General features: G+C 45.4%; 1 protein-coding gene across 1 annotated transcript in view; it reads left to right on the top strand.

Annotated features, from left to right (window-relative positions):
• Positions 1 to 5,437: 5,437 nt before the first annotated feature.
• Positions 5,438 to 15,166, top strand: part of LOC144492535 (uncharacterized) — a 33,483-nt gene continuing 23,754 nt past the window's right edge. The window contains exon 1 of the mRNA XM_078210645.1: positions 5,438 to 5,842. Within this exon, the coding sequence (XP_078066771.1) occupies positions 5,758 to 5,842 (85 nt within the window). The 5' untranslated portion in view covers positions 5,438 to 5,757. The remainder of the gene's footprint in view (positions 5,843 to 15,166) is intronic.

The raw sequence follows: 15,166 nt of genomic DNA on the forward strand, positions 1-15,166 counted from the left end.
AGTAGAAATCTTTAAAGTTTATTTATTAGTGTCACAAGTAGGCTTACATTAACACTGTAATGAAGTTACTATGAAAATGCTTGGCCATTTGTACTGCTACTTAAAGCTGGTGTGGTCTGCAAGGAGTGATGTGTCATTTGCTAAAGTCTTGATTTTCATTTCAAGGATTCTGCTCAGGTCATTTGCTCCCAGTCATGGCAGCTGTACTTTCTATTCCCTTTGTCCTGCTGTATGACAGGATGAATGAGCAGAGTGACACAAAGGAGGACAAGGTACTCATTGAGGGAGGAGCAGGAGGAAGAGGGAGAGATGGTGTCTCAGCAGGAGGCCTTATTCACCCAGAATATTGAGGGAGCAATTCTGTTCCTCAGCCTAAACCAAGGACAATGTATGCAATATCTCTGTTCCATTCAGGAGATGATCACTGAACTCTGCAGGCATTGTAGCCTCAAAGTAGGTAGAGGAAGGCATTGCCAGTCGGTGACTGTGGCCATGAACTTCTTTGCATCAGGTTTCTTCTTGGCTGGAGCAGAGGATAAGTCTAACTCAAAGTTTGCCGTCCACCATCAGGGAGGTGACACCTGCCCCAAAAGCAAAAAAAATGGGAAAACATTGCATTCTCTTCGGTGGCACAGTGGTTAGCACTGCTGCCTCACAGCGCCAAGAACCCAGATTCAATTCCTGGCTTGGGTCACTGTCTGTGCGGAGTTTGCACATTCTCCCCGTGTCTGTGTAGGTTTCCTCCAGGTGCTCCGGTTTCCTCCCATAGTCCAAAGATATGCGGGTTAGGTGGATTGGCCATGCTGGATTGCCCCTTAGTGTCAGGGGGGCTAGCTAGGGTAAATGGGGTTATGGGCATAAGGCCTGGGTGGGATTGTGGTCGGTGCAGACTTGATGGGCCGAATGGCCTCCTTCTGCATTGTAAGGATTCTATGATTCTTTCTTTCCATAGTGAAGCAGATGGAATGTGCACATTAGTGGGTTTCCCCATGGTTCTACTGACTGCACGCACATTACTTTGCAGGCACTGCATATAAATTCAGACAGATGTTGCAACCACTAAGGTTTCCACTCCCTCTGTGTAGCTGGTGTGCGACCATATTCAATGCATCATGCATGTCAATGTCTTCTATCCTAGCAGCAGTCTTAGTGCTTGTCATCAATTTGCTGTACCCTCAGCATTTAAACCGCTGTGCAAAACCAGAGCATGACAAGAGCTGGCCACCTGGCCACTGACCACCTGGTTTGTGATTTGGTGCGCAGGTCACACAGAGTGGGCAGCATGTGTATGACAGCCATACTGCCACTGAGAATGTGATCATGCAGACAATTGAGGTGCTTAAAAAAAGTATGGGCTTCCTGGGACCGCACCGAAGGAGGCCTGCAGTTCTCTCCAGAATGTGAGTGATGACTCACTGTGTCTCATGCAGGAGGAAGAGAGGGAGATGGAAGGGAAGGAAGAGGGGTGGCACAGTGGCACAGTGGTTAGCACTGCTGCCTCACAGTGCCAGGGGCCCGGGTTCAATTCCGGCCTTGGGTGACCGTCCGTGTAGAGTTTGCACACTCTCCCCTTGTCTGCTCCGGTTTCCTCCCACAGTCCAAAGATGTGCAGGTTAAGTTGCTTGGCCATGCTAAATTGCCCCTTAGTTTCAGGGGTAATTATGTGGGGTTCTGGGGATGGGGCCTGGGTGGGAATGCTGTCAGTGTAGGCTCATTGGCTGAATGGCCTCTTTCTGTACTGTGGGGATTCTGTGATTCTATAAGAGTGGGAAAAGGATGAGGCAACCAGCCCATATTCTTTCTGGCCAGGCTGAGTCTGATTGGTTCATCTGACTGTAGTATCACTGAACATAACCCCAATTCTTAACAATAGTACCACACTTGACCACCAATTTGTTACAAAATATCACAACATTCTCTTGATCAGAACGCTGAAGTAATTAACACCAAAAAAACAACATTCCAATAATAATATTCCATTCAGAAAAAACTAATCAACTTTGAGCATTGCCTTTCTGACTGCCTTCAGTGTCCCTTTGCCTGTTTGAATGTTCCTTCGCAGCGCTACTCTGGAAGCTATGATGTGGAGATGCCGACTTTGGACTGGGGTGGGCACAGTACCAGTTGGTACCATCTGAGGAAGGCTCCGAAAGCTCGTGCTTCCAAATAAACCTGTTGGACTTTAACCTGGTGTTGTGAGACTTCTTACTCTACTCTAGAGGCTGCAGCATGGCTGGTGGAACACCAGACTGGGAGACATCAGATGATCTTGGAGGATGACCTCAAGCAGTCCTGGGCACAGAAGGCTGGCAGGAGGCCACACCACCCCAGTTTGGCAGCAGCAGTCTGGGCTCGCTATCTGACAGCAAAGACAGGTACATTGGCAGAGAGGCAGTGGTGAGAAGGTGAACGCTGTCATCCTGTGAGGTTCATGCTCTGTGGAGCCACTGCCAGTTCCCTAGGCCAGCGTTTCAGGCAACCTGGTGATTTGTGGAAGCACAAATTGCTGAACTGCTGAGAGCCTGCAAGCCCCTTTGAAGACTAGAACCTGCAGCAATGATGGCAGCTGTCTGTAGAACAGTCCATAGAACAATCACTTCAGTCTGAGTTTCCACAGACATTGGCTGGATTTTACATGCCCCTGCCAGGTGTGTTTTCGGCAGGGTGTCTGAAGGCAGGTCTTCCTCCCCATCCCAGCATGGTATGGCTGCGGAATGGGCTTGTCCCGGCCGTGTTGATTTCCAGCCAACTTTCCTTCCACCAAGGGTTGGGGGGAGGGTGGGGGAGGGGGTGGTGTCAAGTTGTCAGTTCCTTCCCCATAAAATGCAACCCTCTGTGTGGCTTCTGCCTGTGCTGCAATGATAGTCGAGACATTGACCATCAGACACTGCATCATGGTCAGGTTCACAAGTCTTCTCACAGATTTGGCCACCACTTCCATGGTGGAAATGTTGGGTTTCATGCTCTTCACAAAGCCTTGTGCCGAGTTGATGCCAGAATCTTCTTGACAGTGACTGTAGGATTTCTGGCAGACCTGCCAATGCAGCAAGTATCTCTGTGTGAATGCCCATCAGTATTTTCCACCGCTCTGTCAAAGTCCTTATCCGAGTCCTCTGCAACAGGAGCTTTGGGCAACCTCACCCTCTAGAAGCTGAGTGTGTGCGCTATCCTTTCCCTCTGCTCTGACCGCAGGTCACTCATGTGCCATGCCTCACCATGTGGGGAGCTCACCTATAAGTTTTTGGAAATTTCTTTGATGGAATGTCAGCGCCGCTGGCAAAGCAGGGAAAGCAAGAGCGGCATGCTTAGGCCATGTGCAGCTTGAAAACCAGCAGCCACTTTGATTTGAGTGGGCATTGATATGTGAGAGGCAGGATTACCAGTCAGCATAGCATCACTTTCAATAGTTCCAGCCCTGCAAATGGTCACTGCCTCATTGCAGTGATGGCAAGCACTACCTCTTCCATCAGGATTAGGACAGGCAGCCATTCCTGTCTCATGTTGCCTGTCCCATGGTGCCTGTCCAGAGGTGCCTGTCCAGAGGCACCTGTCCAATGGTGCCTGTCTCCGGTGCCTGTCCCGTGGTGTCTGTTCCATGGTGCCTGTCCTGTGGTACCTGTCCTGTGCCAGTTATCTTCTGTTGCCTGTGGTTGTGCAAGAGAGAAGTGTGTTATTGAGTGTGGCGCAATCTGTTTGGATAGATCTACCTGTCATTGTTGACTCATTTGCAATGTTTTGCAAGCTGTGAGATTTGGGTGGGAGGCTTGCTGCAGTGCTAAAGATGCGAGGGTGAAAAGAGCTATGATTGTGATGTATGGGTTGTGGTTTACAGAGATGGTTGGGAGATGAGTGAAAGGAGTGTGGTGAATTGAGCAATGAATGAGGCTGTTGATTCACATATAAGGACATGGCATTCAAAAATATATTCACCGACCATGACCACTCAGGTGAGGTCATTAAAATTCTTCCTGAACTGCATCCAGGTTCTCGGGGCTACATTGCTTGCATCAACAATGATGGATTTCTGACCCTAGAATGCCGAGTTTATCTGGGGAGCTTCCTGTGGATCGAGAGTGTAACTCCATCCCAGCCACTTCCAACACTTGCTCCAGCCAGAATGTACCCTCCAGTATCCCCCGTCCGCCCGCCCACCACCATTTTAAAGGGTGCAGATTGGTTTTAAGTACTGCAGGCTAGTCTTAAGTAGTCATAAAAACAGAAAATGTTGCAAAATCTCAGCAGGTCTGACAGCATCTGTGGAGCGAGAACAGAGCCAATGTGACAGGAATCGTAGCGGGACCTGAGGTCCATTGACCTCAGGTGGGATTTTCCAGTTTCGGGGCAAGCATGGCCGGAAAATCACGCCCAATGTTTTGAGTCAGGATGACCCTTCACCAGAGCCACTCTGACTTGATCATCCAGACTTGATACATTGGTCTATTTTTTCTCCATAGATGTTCTCAGGCCTGCTGAGATTTTCCAGCATTTTCTGTTTTTGTTTCAGATTCCAGCATCCGCAGTATTTTACTTTTAGCTTTAGGTAGTGTTAGCCTTGGATGAACTTGGGGGCCCCCTGCTGAGGCATGCAGTCAGCTCAACAGCCTTGGGCTTCAGTAACTGTCTTTAGAATTAGCAGGCAAGTGCCGAGGATGTGTATTACCTCCATCGAAAGGAAGGAGTGCATTGCCATCCTCATGCCTGTTTGGGGGGCTATCGAATTTTGCCCCAATGTATTTGTACTGATATTAATTAGGTGGAGTTTAACATTGGCTCCACAAACTGTTGTTGAAGCAAGTTGGGCCACATTAAAGTTTATTTATCAGTCACAAGTAAGGCTTACATTAACACTGCAATGAAGTTACTGTGAAATTCCCCTAGTCGCCACAGTCCAGCACCTGTTCGGGTCAATGCATCTAACCAACATGTCTTTCAGAATGTGGGAGGAAAGCGGAGCACCCGGGGAAACCCACGCAGGCACGGGGAGAACGTGCAAACTCCACACAGACAGTGACCCAAACCGGGAATCGAACCTGGGTCCCTGGTGCTGTGAGGCAGCAGGTGGTGCTTTGTGAAGTGCCAGACTTTGTCAAGGTTGATTAGAAAGGGATTGAAGACCAGAATGTACTAAGGTTAGGGAGACATCAAAGTCTTGTTTATAAAACTGCAGACTGTAGAGCGGTGAGGGAGGACAGATTGAAAAATAATGGGAGACATGTTTAGCAAACGGGCTTGCTGCAGCGTGGAGAAGTCAGCCTGTACTTACCTGTCAGGGCAATCTCTCCAATCTCTGCACTGATTAAGAATTCTGACTCGCTCCTAACCAGCGCTCAGATCTCTGGCACATTCGGCCAGTCATTCTCCAGGTGGAGGTTTTCACATCAGAATTCCAGAATCCGGGAATGAGCCGTCTTGTGATCCCAAAAACATTCTGCTTGTTTGGTTTTGGGAGGGAACATCAGTGTCAAAGTGTATTAGTCATTTCTCACAGGCTGGCTGGGAGAGTTTTGTTTAACTTCTTCATCGGATGGTGTCAGGAAAAGGTCATTCTCTGCGAGTGTGAATCTCAGTGGTGCTGTTGACAGGTACAGGAGGGTGTTGTGTTTGCGGCTGAGATGTGTCAGTGTTGGGTGGAGCATTGTGCCTAGGGGAGGCGGAGCGCCCCTCTCCCAGCCCGCTATAAGTCCAGGCGCCGTCTCTGTCTCGCCACTCTGTTCATTTCACTCCCAGAGGTTGCAAACACCACTCGCTCCGACCAGGATGTCTGCAGCCGAGCGCACCGTCCTTGTGCTGGGGGGAGCCGGCACTGTTGGCTCGGGGATTGTCAAAGTTCTGCTGGAAAAAGGTAAGTGGTGACTATAGGCACCTTTGGGATCTGAATTAGGTGGCGAATCCTTCTCATGGCATTTATTAATCTTTGCCACGTGTTTAATGGAATATTTGAGCTATTGTCTTCATTCTGCTATGGGTTTATTTTGCACACCGCTCTTGCTGTTTCATTGAATCCCTACAGTGCAGAAGGAGGCCATTCAGCCCATCGAGTTGACACCAACTCTCTGGCAGAGCATCTCACCCGGGGCCCTATCTCCATAACTCCATGTATTTACCCCACTCATCCCCCTAACCTGCACATCTTGGGACACTAAGGGCAGGATTTTCTGCCTGCACTCGCCCCAAGATTGGAAAGTCCCCCCTGAGGTCGATGGACTTTGCGTGGTCCTGTCCCACCCGCTATGATTCCCGTGACGGGCAGGATGGGAAAATTCTGCATTTAGGGGCAATTTAGCAGGGCCAATCCACGTAATCTGCACAATTTTGGAATTCCGATTCCCATTGTTTATCTAAAGGAAAGGAATTATTGATGAAAGATCTGGGCTCAATTAACTAGCTTTTTTGTCCACGGAAGAATGTAAGGTGAAAATAATGCTCCAAAAGGTAATTCAGAGAATCAAATAACAGAGAAGAAGGCCATTTGGCCTGCCATATCTTTGCCAGCCACCTGAAAGAGTTTGTTTTTAATTACTCCCCACCAAGGAGTATTTAAATTTTTCTTGTGTATATACCCAATTCCCATTGGAAATTTACTATCGAATCTGATTTCAGCATCACTTTCAGGCAGTGTATTCCAGATCACAACTGTTTGCAAAAAAAAACAATCCCCCCCCCCCCCCCCCCCCGAGGTTGCTACTCCAATTACCATACAAACATGTCCCTTGGACACCCCCTTTTGTCAACGGAGACCGTCGCTCCAAGTTTACTCTGTCACTGCCCTTCATTATTTTGGAAAGTTATTATAACTCCTCTTTAACATTCTCAGCTCTAAGTAGAACAGAGCCAGCTTGTTCAGTCTCTCATCCCCGGTATCATTGTAGTAAATCTCCTGTGCGCTGTCCTCTAGGTTTTGATACCCCTGCCTAAAATGACATACCACACATGCTGGTGCAATATTGCAGGTCCAATCAGTTTTTAACAAGATGCAGGGCAGGTAAATTTCAGCATAAAAGCAGAATGGCAGGATTTGTAGGACAGGCGGGTCTGCATCTGAGAAGGGAGGAGAAAAGTTTACATCTCCTGTAAAATGCCCCTTGTAAATCGCGAACAATTAAAAAAAAACCCGGAGTTAAATCAAGCTACCTGTGATGCTTAATATCCAGTGGCTATGCTGTGATTTCAGCACTCTGTTTCCATAACCTCCTCGAGTTTACTTTAAGTATGACGGTAAGGTCAAATCAACTTTGCCCAATCTTAAGAATATATGAAGAACGGCATCACCTGGAAGAAAACAAAGTGAAAACTAGCATGATTAAGACACATACATGAATCTCTGACAAGTTACTTCGCTGCTCCACTCCCTAATCACTTCGTGGCAGTGTTTCGCCAGCCATGTTTATTACTTAAAGATTAAAAGAAAGATATCTTGCCCTGGTCTTCAGTTCAATTGTCTTCGCTGCAATGCGAAGCCCCCCCGAGCAGCTTCTAAAACCTATTACCCAGCTGCTCGGGAATGTGACAAGTGCATGTTTGGTTCTGTTTGACTTTCATCCAGCCATGAGTGACTAATTACAGCACAAAAGGCAATGTATTGCTACAGGTACTCAAAATTAGCCACCCAGAATGACTGGGGGACGGTCAGCGTGGATTATTTTCTCTCCCTTTCTTGTTTGTTACTTGTAGTTTTGCATTAAGTGCCAGGTTAAGAAAAAACGTGAGGAGCACTGAATTAGAACAGATTGCAGGACTTGAGTAACCGGAATGATGTTACAAGTTGTGGTGAATTTGAACTCCAACAGAAAAAATGCATAAAACTCGGCATCAAAACTTAGAATTGACGATATGTGGATCCCAAATGAGAGCTTTAAGAGACAAATAATCTTTGCCTCATTGAACTCCTGGCCTTTTTAATTAAGAATCGTAAGAACCATAATCATACGAACTAAGAGCAGAAGTCGGCAATTTAGCTCTTCGAGCCTGCTCCGTCATTTAATATGATCATGGCTGATCTCATCTTGCCTTCAACTCCACCTTCCTGCCTGCTACTAATTAAAAATCTGTCCACTTCTTCCTTAAATTTACTCAAAGTCCTGGCATCCACCACGCTCTGCGTCAGTGAATTCCACAGACTCACCACCCTTTGAGAGAAGTCATTTCTCCTCATCTCTGATTTAAACCTGCTGCCGCTTAGCCTAAAACTATGACATGTTCTAGATTGCCTTACAAGAGGAAGCATCCTCTTCACGTCTACTTTGTTAATCCCCCTTATCATCTTGACTACCTCAGTTAGATCCCTTCTCATTCTTCTAAACCCCGGGGAGTATAGGCCTAAATTGCCAAATCTCTCTTTGTATGTCAAACCTTCATCGCTGGAATCAATCTAGTGAACCTCCTCTACACCGTCTCCAATGCAACTACATCCCTCCTCAAGTAAGGGGACCAAAACTGTTCACAATATTCCAAGTGCAGTCTCACAAATGCTTTGTACAGTAGCAGCAACAGCACTTCATTGCTTCTATATTCTAATCCTTTAACAATAAACACCAAGATTCCATTTGCCTTCCTTGTTACCTGCTGTACCTGCATACTAGTTTTCTGCGATTCATGCAGTTGTTTGGGCCTGTGCTGTATTCTGTCATGATTGGTCTGTTAATTATATGCAATATCATGATTTAATAATTTGTTCCCCTCGAAATCCAGCCTGTTGTGAAATCGGAAAGCTTAAAACTAAGATACAGCAAAAAAGCAGCCTTGCCTCGGATAGCATGCAGACCTGCAATACCTTCCGTCAGTGGGTTATTTATCTCAGATAAGTTGTCTGATACAACACAACAGAATAAGAGATGAAAGGGAGTTATATTTCACCAATCCGCAGCATGCATTCTACTAATGGGCCATAGAAACCATAGTATTGAGTTGTCCTAGTTTGTAATATTTATTAATGATCTGGATGAGGGTATAGTTGGGTGAATTAATATTTGTAATATGCTGTTTGTAATATTTATTAATGATCTGGATGAGGGTATAGTTGGGTGGATTAGCAAATTTGCTGATGACACCAAAGTCGGTGGTGTGGTAGACAGTGAGGAAGGGTGTCGTAGTTTGCAGGAAGACTTAGACAGGTTGCAAAGTTGGGCCGAGAGGTGGCGGATGGAGTTTAATGCGGAGAAGTGTGAGGTAATTCACTTTGGTAGGAATAACAGATGTGTTGAGTATAGGGCTAACGGGAGGACTTTGAATAGTGTGGAGGAGCAGAGGGATCTAGGTATATGTGTGCATAGATCCCTGAAAGTTGGGAATCAAGTAGATAAGGTTGTTAAGAAGGCATATGGTGTCTTGGCGTTTATTGGTAGGGGGATTGAATTTAGGAGTCGTAGCGTTATGTTGCAACTGTACACAACTCTGGTGCGGCCGCACTTGGAGTACTGTGTGCAGTTCTGGTCCCCACATTACAGGAAGGATGTGGAGGCTTTGGAGAGGGTGCAGAGGAGGTTTACCAGGATGTTGCCTGGTATGGAGGGGAGATCCTATGAGGAGAGGCTGAGGGATTTGGGATTGTTTTCGCTGGAAAGGCGGCGGCTAAGAGGGGATCTTATTGAAACATATAAGATGATTAGAGGTTTAGATAGGGTGGATAGTGATAGCCTTTTTCCTCTGATGGAGAAATCCAGCACGAGGGGGCATGGCTTTAAATTGAGGGGGGGTAGTTATAGAACCGATGTCAGGGGTAGGTTCTTTACCCAGAGGGTGGTGAGGGATTGGAATGCCCTGCCAGCATCAGTAGTAAATGCGCCTAGTTTGGGGGCGTTTAAGAGATCCGTAGATAGGTTCATGGACGAAAAAAAATTGGTTTAGGTTGGAGGGTCACAGTTTTTTTTTTAACTGGTCGGTGCAACATCGTGGGCCGAAGGGCCTGTTCTGCGCTGTAATGTTCTATGTTCTATGTTCTATGTAGTGTAGGAGAACTAACTGAGCACAATCCAGGGATTAACATCAAAGTGCCTTTCCAAAATAGAGTTTCATGAAATAGTAAAAACAGTTAACTTCAATTTCATTTAATATTTACCTGGTTATTTTTATATTAGTTACCTAATTTAATGATATTTGTTGGTGATGTCATTGTATAAATTAACTGGAAGAGTCTGACAATATGGGGAGAGATTAATTAACAGCAGATATTCAGCAATGTATATCCTCTGTCAGCCTGACTGGATTATTAACTTAACTAAGTGAGTTTCCCGATGGGACCATTGCAACTACTTCATTTTTGTAAGCACCAAGTCAGCTTTCACACCCACACAGCACTCAGTTCCTGTTACAGTCACTACAGTCACTGATAACACACAACACTCAGTTCCTGTAACTCCAACTACAGTCACTGATAACACACAGCTCTTAGTTCCTGTTGCTACCACTACAGTCACTGATAATACACAACACTCAGTTCCTGTCACTCCAACTACAGTCATTGATAACACACAACACTCAGTTTCTGTCACTCCAACTACAGTCACTGATAACACACAACACTCAGTTCCTGTTGCTACTGCTACAACCCACCAGGCTGACAACGCTATTCACTGAATACATTGAATTCACTTTTAAAATTTGGCTCTGCTCTTAGATCAGTTAAAACTTGTCACTTAATTACAGATGTCAACTCAGATTTTAGTGAGGAAAGCCAATTTCTAATTTCTATTTTACACACTAGCTTCCAGCTATCTTTATATTTAGTGTAAATTCATATTTCACTTCAAATGTTCCTCCTATTCAGTGAGCGTTATTGTAGCAATGTATTTCTCGATTTCTACATGCCAGCATGAGCAGGCAGTCACAGGAACGAAAAGAGCAAACACAATCTCTGATTTATTGAAACTTCCAAAGGCAAGTTTGAAAGTGGTATTGGCTTTTGTAAAATGGGGAGTTCTCTACCCAGCATCCATAATGATTGAGAAACTGTTCTATCCCTTGGAGTCAAATGTTTGTAGATGTGTACAGGGATAGAGCGGGTTCTCTGCTGCAATGGATGCTGGGAAAGTAACTCTCCATTCCACAAAGACCACTTCTGTTACAAATCCATTGGCAAGCACTGGCGCCATGGAAGAGACCACCTCAAGAGAATTTGGGAACTGCAAGGTATCAGACCAAGCAAAGTGTTGATGATATAACCTCCGTGAAAGTTCCAGATACAGCAGTGATAGTCATCAGGTTAGCTTTGCTGACATTGTTTTTTTCCTCCTAGCTAGCTTGCAACAGTGCTTGGGAAATCTCAGGCAACGCAGAAAGGTTAGTAACCATGTGCTGCATGCAAGAGGGGCTGGATTTTACAAACCCATCTGGGGATGGACAGGGAGGTGTTGGGGGGGTGGTGGCCCATAAAATTTCAGATGTTGAAGGGTCCATCACCTTCCTGCCACCATACCATTTTACCAGCAGTGGGACAGGTGGGAAATACAATTTCCCTATGCAGGCGCCAATTAAAAGTCTCTCTGCTAACTCAACTGGGCCCTACATTTCATGGGAAACCTGCGAAGCAAACTGGCAGCTTCTCAGTGAGTTCAGTGAGGTAGGGATCCTCCTATTTGGACATTCTTTGGGATACAGAAGGACCACCCACCGGCAATGTTTGTCCCCTTGGCAACAGCACCACTACCCTCAGTAACCACGAACCACCACTCTCCCCCACCCCACTCCTTTCCCCTCACCAGCGCCTGCCTGACTGACTCCAGGATGCCCAGAGTCCACTTATCTAGCTGCTAAGATGGTGTCTTTCCATGGCGCCTTCTTTCTTCAGGCGCAGTCCCAGTGGTGGCCACCACTCGTGGTGGCACCACTGAAGCTTCCAATCCTCTGATTGGCCAGCAGCTCCTACAGGTGGCCGCATGTTCTTTAAAAGATGGCAGCTCCAACAGCAGCCAATTAGCCGTTAGAGCCCCTTAAAATGCAGCTGGAGTCCCGCATACACCTGAGGCAGTTTCCCTCTCCTTTTGAGTCCATGGCCAGGGCCGCCACTGTGATGGTAACATTCCAGCTGTAATTTCCAGGCCCCATCCTTATTTTCAAAATCTTCTCTATCCAGCTATTGTTAATGGTAAATCCTTTTTCTTAAGGTTAAATTTTTTTCAGCTATCAGTAACGTGCTAAATTTTGAGAAGTTGAAATTACTCAATCTTTATTCTTATTTACCTTGACATTTAATTGAAAAAAAAAATCACATTCTGTTCATCAGTTATCACCAAGTTGATGGAGCTTCCTTTGTTTTCAGTGCTTTGGTAATATTATTGGCAAAAATCCAATGTATTGAGTTGCTAGATCATGGAATTCACTGCATGTTTATTTGGAACACTTTGAAGTGCTGAATTTGATTTGATTTATTATTGTCACATATATTAGTATACAGTGAAAAGTATTGCTTCTTGCGCGCTATGGTATGGTAAAGCATACCATACATAGAGAAGGAAAGGAGAGTGCAGAATGTAGCGTTACAGTTATAGTCAGGGTGTAGAGAAAGATCAACTTGATACGAGGTAGGTTCATTCAAAAGTCTGATGGCAGCAGGGAAGAAGCTGTTCTTGAGTCGGTTGATACATGTCCTGAGACTTTTGTATCTTTCCTCCGGGTACTCCTGTTTCCTCCCACAGTCTGAAAGATGTGCTGGTTAGGTGCATTGGCCATGCTAAATTCTCCCTCAGTGTACCCGAACAGGTGCCGGAGTGTGACGACTAGGGGATTCTCACAGTAACTTCATTGCAGTGTTAATGTAAGCCTACCTGCGATGCTAATAAATAAAATTGAAAGTTGTTGTATAGCTGCGATGTTAGAAAAGAGCAACTTGGAGGACATCAGTGGTAGGTCTGTCAGGGAGTGGCTCTTCTAACATTAGTATGGATTAGATTCCTTCTTGGTTACGGAATGTGGTCTGAGAGGTGTTGTCAATTCTGAAAGTTAATACTCACCAGGAATTTTTACACTGTTGGTGACACCTCCTGTACAGCCCTGAGGACTAAGAATGATACCACTCTGCTACATCTATGAGAAGTACATCACTGACATTAGCTGAGAAGCACTTTCGCAGCTTGAGACACAACAGACAGCTCCCCATATGCTGCCGGCCAGGAGATTAAATGTATCATGTCTTTTGACAACACTCTGAATCAAAAATCAATTTGTTTCAATATTCTTTTTTGGGAGCTAAAATACTAACTGTACTGAGTATACCCATTCCCTTCCTCAAACAATACGCTTTGGCTGTATAGTTCTATGTTTGTCTTTTAGTGGGATACATGGAGCATTCTTTCTTCCAGCTCTACATGGTGCTTCCTCCCTCACCTCCTTTTCCGGTACATTGACTCTGTTAATGTCGCTTCCTGCTCCAGTCCTGAACTGAAAAATTCATCAACTTTGCTTCCAATTTCCTCTTGCCTTTCACATCTCTGACTCTCTGCTTCCTTTCCTTGACTTTGCTTTATACATTCCTGGCAATAGACCGTTGACCAATATCTACTATGAATCCATTGAATTCACAGCTATCATGACTATACTTTCTTCTGCCCTGCTTCCTGAAAGGACTCTTTAGGTCCCAGATTCTTTGTCTCCGCCACATCTATGCTGTCAATGCCACCTACCAGTGTTTCCAATATATCTTCCCTTTTCCCTTGCATCTTTTCATGCAAGTGCAAGAGATGCAACACTTACCCTTTTACAGCCTCGCTTCCCTTGGTCTCGGACCCTGAACTCTGCTTCCAGGTGAAACAATGGTATATTTGCACTATCTTCAGTTTGGTACATTTACAGCTTAAAATGTGATTTCCTCTGCACTGTGGAAAGGATCACTTTGGAAATACCTTCATTCTGTCCACAAGGGTGACCTTGAAGTTTCAATCCTCTGTCATTTTAATTCCCTGCCTTGCTCCCAGTCTGACGTCTCTGTCCTTGACCTCCTACACTCTTCTGATGAAGCTCAATACAAGCTCAAGAAACAGCATCTCATCTTTCAATCTGACACCTTACCGTCTTCCGGACTCCAATATTGAATTCAACAATTTTAATCCTAACCATTACTCCATTTGTACCAATGGCTGTTGGTAACAATGCTGCTATTCTGACTTACTCCTGCTCTAGACCTACCTTTTTGTTTCTTTATTTGCCCCAAAAACATCTCCTTTTGCCTTGCACCATCATCCCTTTTGTCGCTGAATCGCTCCTGCCTTTTGTCCTTCCCTTGTCCTTTGCTTGTCTCTGCACTTGTTTGAAATGTTTTACAACTCTAACTTCTTCTGGTCCTGATGAAAGATCACCAAACTGAAAAGTTAACCTTGTTTCCCTCTCCACAGATGCTGCTGAGTATTCCCAGCATTCTCTACTTTGATAACGATGGCCTGACTTTCCAAAGAGATGGAGGTGCTCTCTGTCTTTGACAAAATGGCACCAGAGTCCTGAACCCAGAAGTCTCAGGCCTGACCATTTTTGGAGGGGGTGGATGGGGTGGGTAAAACTTTGGACAATCCATGGTTCATGGAGGCAGTTACATGTTAAATGCAGCTACCTTCACTTAAATTTGACATGAAAAAAGAGGGACTGAGAAATACAACTAATGCACATTAGACCTGGTAGGAGAGTAGGTTCTTTGGAATGGTAGGATACCCTTTCGGATATGGCGCCAGAACACCTTGAGCACCTAGGATCCCTTTGGGAGAGGTCAAGTGCCCTTTGGGATTGTTAAAAGTAAACATGAATTTGTGTAGAAAAGGGAATAAACTAATTGGAGCTGTCAAGGCATTTGCAAAGGCTACTTTTCTTGGCATGTGATTTCAGTAGTTCATGAACGATCATGTATTACTTTAATCTGTATTCATCATCCCACAAAGCCATTCCTAAGCAGACATTTGTCCAGCTCTTTATAAAGTTGTTAATCAATAACTAAAGCTAAATTAACTGAGTCTATTCCACATATTGAGAATGTGCAGATGGGGAGAATATTACTTCTGACCTTGCTTGATGCCTATTCATTTTATATTAATGTCCGCTAGATCTGTTGTGCAGATGGGCGGTACGGTGGCACAATGTTTAGCATTGCTGCCTCACAGCGCCAGGGACCTGGGTTCAGTTCCCGCCTCGGGTCACTATCTGTGTGGAGTTTGCAATTTCTCCCCGTGTCTGCGTGGGTTTCCGCCGGGTG

The sequence above is a fragment of the Mustelus asterias genome, chromosome 4, assembly GCF_964213995.1.
Source record: "Mustelus asterias chromosome 4, sMusAst1.hap1.1, whole genome shotgun sequence".
NCBI lineage: Eukaryota > Metazoa > Chordata > Chondrichthyes > Carcharhiniformes > Triakidae > Mustelus > Mustelus asterias.